At 43.8% G+C, this 9863-nt stretch overlaps 1 protein-coding gene across 1 annotated transcript in view; it reads right to left on the bottom strand.

The window, feature by feature from the left end:
* The window catches only part of LOC107681436 (DNA damage-binding protein 1-like), a 19785-nt gene that overhangs the window by 1684 nt on the left and 8238 nt on the right, over nt 1–9863 (bottom strand). Inside the window, 10 exon segments of the mRNA XM_016477740.1 lie at nt 1–79; nt 966–1135; nt 2526–2628; nt 3119–3532; nt 3605–3728; nt 3944–4055; nt 4659–4754; nt 4852–5059; nt 6096–6203; nt 7522–7685. Coding sequence (XP_016333226.1) covers nt 1–79; nt 966–1135; nt 2526–2628; nt 3119–3532; nt 3605–3728; nt 3944–4055; nt 4659–4754; nt 4852–5059; nt 6096–6203; nt 7522–7685 — 1578 coding nt within the window.

Raw genomic sequence — 9863 nt, 5'->3', positions numbered from 1 at the left:
CTCTTGATGACTTTGTTGAGTCGGTTCTGTAGATCCAGCAGTAAACTGTACCAGCCCTCCGACAGCGACGTCACCAAACCTCAAACACACAACAAATCATCATCAAAACTCACATTTACACAACCAACATCACAGTAATGACATCAAGGTAGATCAAAATGCAGTTTATCTGGAAATTCAGCTGAATATCTCTGGAAATCTTACACTGTGTCCAAACTACACGCGACGGCGACACGCAACATTTCTAATTCAGAAACGGTTTCTATTTCTGTGATGCTGTGGATGGAACAACATCATATAAACTATATGACAGTGATAATCTCAGGTGATTATGTGCTTTATTCAAATTTAAACGTGTCTAATGCGAGTTTGAATATAATTTTGTGTGAGCTTATTGCTATACTGAAAACAACAACAGATAGTTTACCTCAGATCTTGAAAATAAATGAAAGCAAACATGTACGTTAAAACTGTGAACTTACTGCTAACCGACGAGTGTACTCCATAAAAAAAAGATGGTATCAGTCACTCAGTATGTACATTTAATAATGTTAAAAAGGTTTAATATTTATGAGTTAGATTATAAACTTCTGCTTGGCTGTGGTATCTGATTGATTGTGGACACAAATCGCTTGTCGTGTGGAGTCAGGACACGGTGTTACAAAGGAAAGCTGCTTCAGATTCTTCATAACGAGTCTGATATGAACGTAAAACAGCTCCACAGCTAACAACTAAACTCTGCTTCACCTCATTCCTGACAAACAGCTCTTGATAGCACTGTATTTGGACACGTCTCGCTCTGTTTCTTCATCTCTCACACATGTAAATCAGTCCTCACAGATACAGCAGAACAGTTAAATCTTCTTCTGTGGCTCAGTCTCGCGGCCGGCCGCTGAAGCAGGCTGAACAATGACAGTATGACGGCGTTACAGGATTGCTGTGCGAGTGAACGGACAGAAGCTCACCGATCATGCCGTTGACTGTGCCGAACAGCACCGAGCCCTGTGTCGGCGTCGAGCTCTCGCCCAGATTCTGCAGCACCAGAGATCCGTGTGAAAACACGTTGACAAACTCTCCCAGGTGGAACAGACCCACCTCCTGCAGGTGCTGCCGCTCCTCGTCTGTAGTCGCCGCGCTGGAGGACACACAACCAAACAACCCTCAACGACTCTTTCACTTCCCTTAAAGCGTTAGTTCACACAAAAATAGCCCATGATTGACTCACCCTCAAGGCATCCTAGGTGTATATGACTTTCTTCTTTCAGATGAATCCAATCGGAGTTATATTTAAAAACATCCTGGCTCTTCCAAGCTTTATAATGGCAGTGAACGGCTGTTATTTTTCAGTAGTTCAAAAGAAATCCAATAAAGCACATCCATCCATAGTAAAAAGTGCCACACACCATTATTTATATAGTGCTTATTACAATGCAGATTGTGTCCAAGCAGCTTTACAGTATTAAACAGGGAAATAGTGTGCCGTTCTCCTCTGGCCAGACGAGACCAGCGGTTTAATTCTAGGCTGCAGCAGAGTCAGATCTGTTGCAGCTCCGGTGAGAACAGGCTAGTCTCGCGAGAAACAACGTTTGTTTACAGGAGCAAAGGAAGCAAAGTTTTCTCACTTTAGCAAAGGAAAACCAGTCTCCTCTTGGCTTATATCAAAATCCTCCTACATTTTCCTTTATATTCTTGTTTTGTACTTCTAATTCGTGACCAGCGTATTGTTTTGCTCTCTCCTCTGCGTTTGTCACTTTTCACCGGAGCTAACGCTACGCCGACGTCCTACATCATCCGCCGAAACGCCGTTCTATTGTGAACGTATGACAGTTAGTGGAAGCTAGAGATTACGGTTTATAACGTTTTAAATATGGATATTTTTCTTACAAAAGCACATTGATTTGCTACAGAAGGCCTTTATTCACCCCGGAGCCGTGTGAGGCACTGTTTATTATGGAAGGATGCGCTTTATTGGACTGTTTTGGACTATTAAAAAAATAACAGGCATTCACTGCCATTATAAAGCTTGGAAGAGCCAGAACGTTTTTAAATATAACACCGATTGGATTCATCTGAAAGAAGAAAGTCATATACACCTAAGATGCCTTGAGGGTGAGTCAATCATGGGGTAATTTTCATTTTTGGGTGAACTGTCCCTTTAAAACCAGTTAAACTCTGCGGACCCGGATACGGGTCCAAAATGTCTTTAAAAATGTTAACCATTTTTTTTCATTTCCTCCATTGTATGTGTGCAGGGTAAACATTTGAATTTGAGTATGTTAAATTTAGGCGAAAATACCAAAAAACACCCCGAGCTTAAGTGGTTTTAAGGCACATCAGTGTATGCAGTGAATGAAGCACAGCTTCAGACGTCACTTTCAATCCAAGCAGCTTTCTGCTGCTCAACATGACGAACTGGAGCTATCAACCAGATGTAAAATCTGTCCCCCTCATGCAAAATTCACGATCATGTGGATTATGACTGAACCAGGATTTCACCGATCACACTTTCCCACTCGATCCATTACCTGTCCTTCTGGCAGACGAACAGATTGAAAGCGTTCTCCGCTCCGAGGAAGTTGTCATCATCCAGGATTTCAACAGCACTCATCCAGTTGGGATTGAAATCACATATGGACAAAAAAAACCTATCGCGATTTCTTTGATCAATTTTGCGATTTCGATTTTAAACACGATTTTGACACACACAGACATGCTTTACAGTCAAAGTCAAAAATAAAACCAATTAGAGCTTTATCAAAAAGCTGTTTGCCTTGTTTATCTAAAAGTGCACTTTTCCTTGTTTTAAATCTAGCCAAAAAGCCATGTGTTGACTGTGAAACAGTAGACTTTAATATATGCATTTATGGTGTAATTACTACATTTCCGTGTCGATCCATGTTATTTTTTACCGCAAATAATGCACTGTCACTTTCAGCACGTGCAGCACAGCAGAAACAGACTCAGTACGGAAACGATCGGCTGCATTCTGATTGGTTCGGATAGCGTACTGTGGGAGGTCGGGGGCGTGGAAAATCGTGCTATAAAACGATTTAGAAATCGTGCGTGCTCAAATCGCGATTTTATGACGATTTCGATTAATCGCACAGCCCTAGTCTTTGAGCAGTTTTGTTTATATTAATATGAAATGGTAAAAGCTTGAGGAGACTCAAAGTATGCTTCGGTTTTGAGACGAGCTGTTCTAATGATGAGGATGAAACCTGCATCACACACACTGCATGTATACTCTAGCGGATGTGTAAAAAACAAAGTACACTCATCATTGAAATAGCCACAATGTTTGTAGAAACACCTAGAGAAACATTTAATAACTTTGTGGAAAATAATCAGGGGTGTGTCTGACGGTTACCATCTGTATAGTGAAAGACGATGATGCGGCCCTGTTTAGGCTCCGCCTCCTCCGGATACACCATCGCCGTGCCGACGATAAAGTAGATGGCAGGATCCCTGCCCAGCTTACAGGACACCATACTGAGCGCGTACTCGTTCTGCAGGAACTGATGCGCATGCAGCACTGCAGAGAGAGAGAGAGAGAGCGTCAGACGTCACGCCCGCACACACTCCAGCTGACAGCGCTCACACTTACCCTCAAACGTGTGCTGATCCACCACCAGCAGACTGTGCACCTCAACCTCCTCTCCAAACGACGTCTCGTGAGGAGAAGTGCTGCTGGGAAACAGCTTACTGGAGCTGACGCTGCTGGAGAGCGCCTGAGCACACACACACACATTACTACACAACGCTCTCTCTCTCTCTAATATATATATATATATATACACACACAAACGCTCTCACACACGCGCTCTCACACACGCACTCACACACGCACTCACACACGCACTCACGCTCTCACATGTATGCTCACACGCACGCACGCTCCCTCCCACTCACTCACTCCCACACACTCACTCTCTCACACACACACCTGTGTGCTGGCGCTGGGCCGCACGGCTGCCGTGGTCCCGCTGGTGTCCTGCATTTCTACTCTACTGGACAAAACTCCGAAACACTGAGACACCTCCTGATAGCAGATCCGCCTGCAACGACACACACCATCACTGACTGAGTCTGCTGATTATTAACTAAAGACTCCCATCGCTTTAGCCGGCAATAGCAAATTAAATCATGAATATCAGCAGTTTGAACATGGTTTTATTTGGCCTTTACAAAGTGTCATTAGATCACTCAGCAGCGGTTTAACCCTCAGAGAGACAAGCATGTTTTTAGTAAGTTCCTGCTAATGACACCGGCCACTAAATAAAAGCTGAGGGGCTGGATTTATTAGAAATAGAGCAGCACTGAAAAAAGACAGCATGCTTGTCGTCGTGCTGTACTTTAACACACAATCATGCGTCTGTAGCGCACATCATCTTTACTTTAAAAGTAAATGCACGATTCTCATGACATCATACTCCAGCATTTCAAGGACGTGTGTGTAGTGAGCATGAATTAAATGCAACAGCTCCAGTCAGCTTTCGCTCTCATAATTACACAATGACACCTGATAAGCTTAATCTAATAAATTATTAACTGTAATTAGCGATTAATCATCGACATCCCTGGTTTAGTGCAGCGATAAATCTTTCCAGCAAAGCTAAGAGCTGCAGTCTGGATGTGTTCCTGTCGGAGGACACACTCACTTGGGTGACTCGTAGAGAGGAACGGTTCGGATGTGGAGCTTCTGGATCTCATCGATAGTGCCGATGGTCAGAGTGCTGTTGTTGGCCAGAGCCAGACTGTGACAGAAGGAAGAGGAAATCAAAGTCACCGCTCCATCTTTCACTACAGATGTGTTCGCTGATAAGAACAGGCCTGATCTTTCTCGTGTCGTACCTGTCGGGGTATCCCTCAGAGTTGAGTGGGCACATGTAGTTGACCTCCTTCAGGTTGACGTTAGAGAAGACCAGTTTGTGGTTGCTGGAGTAGATGACGGTGGGCCGGTCGGAGCAGGCGAACACATTAGATGTGGAGAGCGAGCGGAAGGTGCGCAGAACCGTGGGCTGAGTGCCCAGAGTCACCTTCTTACGCTCACTCAAAACCCCTGCACAGAACGACACACGCCACATCAGACACTAAGAGCTTAGGGTGTGACAATGGAATTTAATCCTCTTAAAACTCAATTAAATTTGAATTTTGCAACAAAACATATACATGCATTACTTAATTCAATCTCTAGTATTTCTTACCCGAGTAAAAAGAGCTAGATAAGCCTGAAAACCTTGAAGCACTGTTTAATTTATTTGTTCTACTGTATTTATTTGCGCTATTGCGTGTAATTAGTTTATTTGTTCTTATTTTATTACTGTTTACTTGTCTTTAATGACGTTTGAGCTATATTAGTTTTTGCTGTGGTATCAAAATTAGAATCAAGAATTGTGAAATTGGTAACTGGTAACTCAAATGCTGGTATCACACCAATCTTATGGAGCTTTTCCACTGTGTGGTACAGCTCGGCTGGGTTTGCGTTTCCACTGCAGTTTAGTACCGCTTTAGAGTGGGCAGGATCATACACATCACCCCATCAAGCTCCTCGGCTGTCAACGAGAGGAACGTCTGTACTTCCTCAACACACCACCAAACAGCCATTTTTTGGTTGTTAAATAGGTGTGCTCGTTCAAAACATGCATTTGACCCTTCGCTGGCTGTGATTTTTTTCTAGCAGCTCTGGTGTCTCGTGTCCAAAAGTCCAAAACACCCCAAAAGTGAACCAAACCGAATCGTACAGTGCCGTACCATGCAGTGGAAAAGCGCCATTATATCACAATAAAAGGTTACATGGATCCAAAACATTTTTGTGGTGAGGCCAGTGGAAAATTTCAACAGGACAAGAAAAACCGGAACCTCTATAGAAAAAAATTCTTGAATCCTGCAACAAACATTTGACCGTTTACTGTACATAATGTGTTCTAATGAATCATTCACAAGCCAGAAACATGTTAATAAATTAAACAGTCCATTAGATGTCATGTTGACTATCCTCCTCAAAGTGCTCAGAGGAACCGATGGAGTAGATGGTTGTTAACCGTGTGAGTGTGAGTGTGTGTGTGTGAGAGAGCGTGTGTGTATGTTGCTTTCACCTGTCTGAATGTCCAGTCCGAAATAGAAAAGCGCCCCGTCTCCCAGCGCACACAGCAGGTAATGACTGCCCTCAAACGTGGTCATGAGGATGGAGCGAGGGATGATCTCTACAGCACACACGATCAGCGGTCAGTGAGAGACATGTGACATGTTCTTCAGCTCAGCAAACACATTCATGCTTCAGACGCTCTTCAGATTCATTCACCAAACGGCATCAAAACAACAGCACTGTCTTTCACAACACGCTGTGAATCTATAATCTCATATAGGAAACGGAGTACCAACATTATTCAGATGTTTACATTATGCACATTTTAAGGCTCACTTACACTAACTATATCCAGCATTAACCCTGAGCACAGCAGAAATACATTCACACTGCACACTTCATGACCGTCTGACGCTCAAGCTTCTCCAGACACTTTCATTCATTAATCATACACAGCAACAGAAATATCTTTCAATCAAAAGTGACAGTTAATTCAATTATTAATAAAAGCACCGTTAAATAAGTAAGCTAAATAAGCTAAATAAGCGCTGTTACCTTTATAACATGCATCTCAAGAGCTGCAAAGGGTAAAGATGCAGGAATAAGCACTGCTCTGATACGCCTCACTGGGACTATAGGATATAAAGTGTGCATTCCTCAAGCTCCTGATATATGTGGAGATATTTTAAACACTCAAATTGATCATTTGAACTAAACAACAACTGTAGCTGTGTGTTTTCCAGCGAGTGAACTCCAGCCAGCTCATGATGGCGTGGTTTGTCTTGATTTCTCTGTCTGTATGAACGTGACCTAGATAGGTGTCTTTGACCACAGCGACACGCTGAAAGAGGACCCGCTCCAGACCTGAAGACTGTTTCAGAGCCCAGGAACATGTCCCGCGTGACACCATACATAACCATTAGCCTGAGTGCTGCAGTGTGGCACTCTCACACCCGCACCATGTTTTTTGTTTGAAATGTCTCAAAGACTTCAGCTTGAGTTTGGGAAAAGAGCTTTATAAAAGCTTCTTATACAAAGGTGAATAAATAGAAATAAAGTGCGAAGGAAAGAGAAAGTGTGTTGTTCAAGCTTCTCTCTGGGGAATGTTTTCACAGCACCTCTGTGTGTGTGTAGTGTCATGAACATGAGCGTCTGTGTGTGCGTCTCTGTGAGTGTGTGTGTGTGTGTGTGTGAGAGAGAGAGTGTGTGTGTCTCTCTGTGAGTGTGTGTGTGTCTCTGTGAGTGAGTGAGTGTGCGTGTAGGTGTAGGGTTGGTGTAGGGCAATAGAATATATGGTCTGTACAGTAGAAAAACCATTACGCCTATGGAGAGTCCCCACAAGGATAGCAAACCAGACATGTGTGTGTTTGTGTGTGTGTGTGAGTGAGTGTGTATCTCTGTGAGTGTGTGTGTGTGCGTGCGTGCGTGTGTCTCACCTCCGCCCAGCATCTCTTTGTGCAGCGGGCTGAAGCAGGGTAACTTGAGCAGGCGGGCTGAGATGTCGGTCCAGAGCCCCACAGCACAGATGCTGGACTCTCCTGCGCTCTCGCCCAGAGGAGTGATGTCCAGACACGCCACCTCATGCTCCATCTCTGTAGAGCTGCGCGCAGACACACACACACACACACACACACACACACACACAAAACCCTTATCACGGTCACATCACAGCCGTTGAGCTCCAGTCCTGATCAAAGCTGGCACTGATGCTTCGAGTTTATATTACACAACCATTAGTTCTGGTCTTTCTTTGACTGCTCCAGCAGCGTTACAGGAGTGCAGATATAGAAGCACTGTTTCAGACAGACTGTCAGTCTGTGCTCATTAGTGCTGGGGATTTATCATCATTACACCAGTAGACTGTCCTAGAGTCACTGAATCATTCACACAATCAATTTGCTCAGAAACAATGATTCATTCAGGGTGTTTTCATTTATGAATAAGACAGACATTTCCTTCAAGGTGTACGTATGATCAGTTCATTCATTCCCCGAACACTAAACCCAAAGCATTCTGCTATTATCACCACTTTCTACTGTCTGAGCTACAGAAACACTGCATGTTGCTCCAGTTGATTCTGCTTTGACTTCATCTGGAACTGTTTTCGTTGGCAAAATTCAGTCTGAAAAATGTACTCACATGAAGGTCTTGTTTATTGAAGTGTTGCATTAGTAATATCACACTCGCAGTCGTTTCTGTTGGTCTGAATATCAGCTGTTAGGGTTAGGTATTATCAGCTATTATTGCTGTTCATAAGCGCAGCGCTGCTCTGCGTCTTATTCAGCTCATCTGCTGTTTCGTTCAGATATGTTTTATGTAGTATAGTTTCACAAAACTAAAGTCAGACCATTCTGTTTTTGCTTCAAATTTCAAAATTATAGTCTAATTTAGATTAAAAACTGCTCATGCTGCATCTTTGTTTGGATGATGCTTAATGCACAGACAAAGCCTTAGTTTGTTCATATTAAGAGATTTATTTTATTTGTGTAACTTACTTATTTGATTTGGGGTTATAAAACGACACCTTTTCATTTACTGTATAATGTTTTCAATCTTCAATTTTGTTAAAAAAATAGTGATAAAATCGAATCGTGTGTTGAGTGAATCGTTACATCCCTAGTGTGAATGTGTTTTGATGATTCTGGACACTCTGGTGTGTGTGTGTGTCTCTCTGTGAGTGAGTGAATGAATGAGTGTGTGTGTGTCTCTCTGTGAGTGAGTGAGTGAGTGAATGAATGAATGAGTGTGTGTGTCTCTGAGTGAGTGAGTGAGTGTGTGTCTGAGAGTGTGTCTGTGAGTGAGTGAGTGAATGAATGAGTGCGTGTGTGTGTCTCTGTGAGTGAGTGAGTGAGTGAGTGTGTGTGTGAGAGTGTGTCTGTGAGTGAGTGAGTGAATGAATGAGTGTGTGTCTCTGTGAGTGAGTGAGTGAGTGAATGAATGAGTGTGTGTCTCTGTGAGTGAGTGAGTGAGTGAGTGTGAGTGTCTCTCTGTGAGTGAGTGAGTGAATGAATGAATGAGTGTGTGTCTCTGTGAGTGAGTGAGTGAGTGAGTGAATGAATGAATGAATGAATGAGTGTGTGTGTCTCTGTGAGTGAGTGAGTGAGTGAGTGAGTGAGTGAGTGCGTGAGTGAGTGAGAGTGAGTGAGTGAGTGAGTGAGTGCGTGAGTGAGTGAGAGTGAGTGAGTGAGTGAGTGAGTGCGTGAGTGAGTGAGAGTGAGTGAGTGAGTGAGTGAGTGCGTGAGTGAGTGAGAGTGAGTGAGTGAGTGAGTGAGTGCGTGAGTGAGTGAGAGTGAGTGAGTGAGTGAGTGAGTGCGTGAGTGAGTGAGAGTGAGTGAGTGAGTGAGTGAGTGCGTGAGTGAGTGAGAGTGAGTGAGTGAGTGAGTGAGTGCGTGAGTGAGTGAGAGTGAGTGAGTGAGTGAGTGAGTGCGTGAGTGAGTGAGAGTGAGTGAGTGAGTGAGTGAGTGCGTGAGTGAGTGAGAGTGAGTGAGTGAGTGAGTGAGTGCGTGAGTGAGTGAGAGTGAGTGAGTGAGTGAGTGAGTGCGTGAGTGAGTGAGAGTGAGTGAGTGAGTGAGTGAGTGTGAGTGTCTCTCTGTGAGTGAGTGAGTGAGTGAATGAATGAATGAGTGTGTGTGTGTCTCTCTGTGAGTGAGTGAGTGAGTGAGTGCGTGAGTGAGTGAGAGTGAGTGTCTCTGTGAGTGAGTGAGTGAATGAATGAGTGTGTGTGTGTGTCTCTGTGAGTGAGTGAGTGTGTGTGTGTGTGTGTGTGTGTGTGTGTGAG

This window comes from Sinocyclocheilus anshuiensis, unplaced genomic scaffold (assembly GCF_001515605.1).
Source record: "Sinocyclocheilus anshuiensis isolate Anshui unplaced genomic scaffold, SAMN03320099.WGS_v1.1 scaffold2210, whole genome shotgun sequence".
Classification (NCBI taxonomy): Eukaryota; Metazoa; Chordata; class Actinopteri; order Cypriniformes; family Cyprinidae; genus Sinocyclocheilus; species Sinocyclocheilus anshuiensis.
Note: the sequence above shows the minus strand (reverse complement) of the source record. Positions and strands in the feature narration are given on the sequence as shown.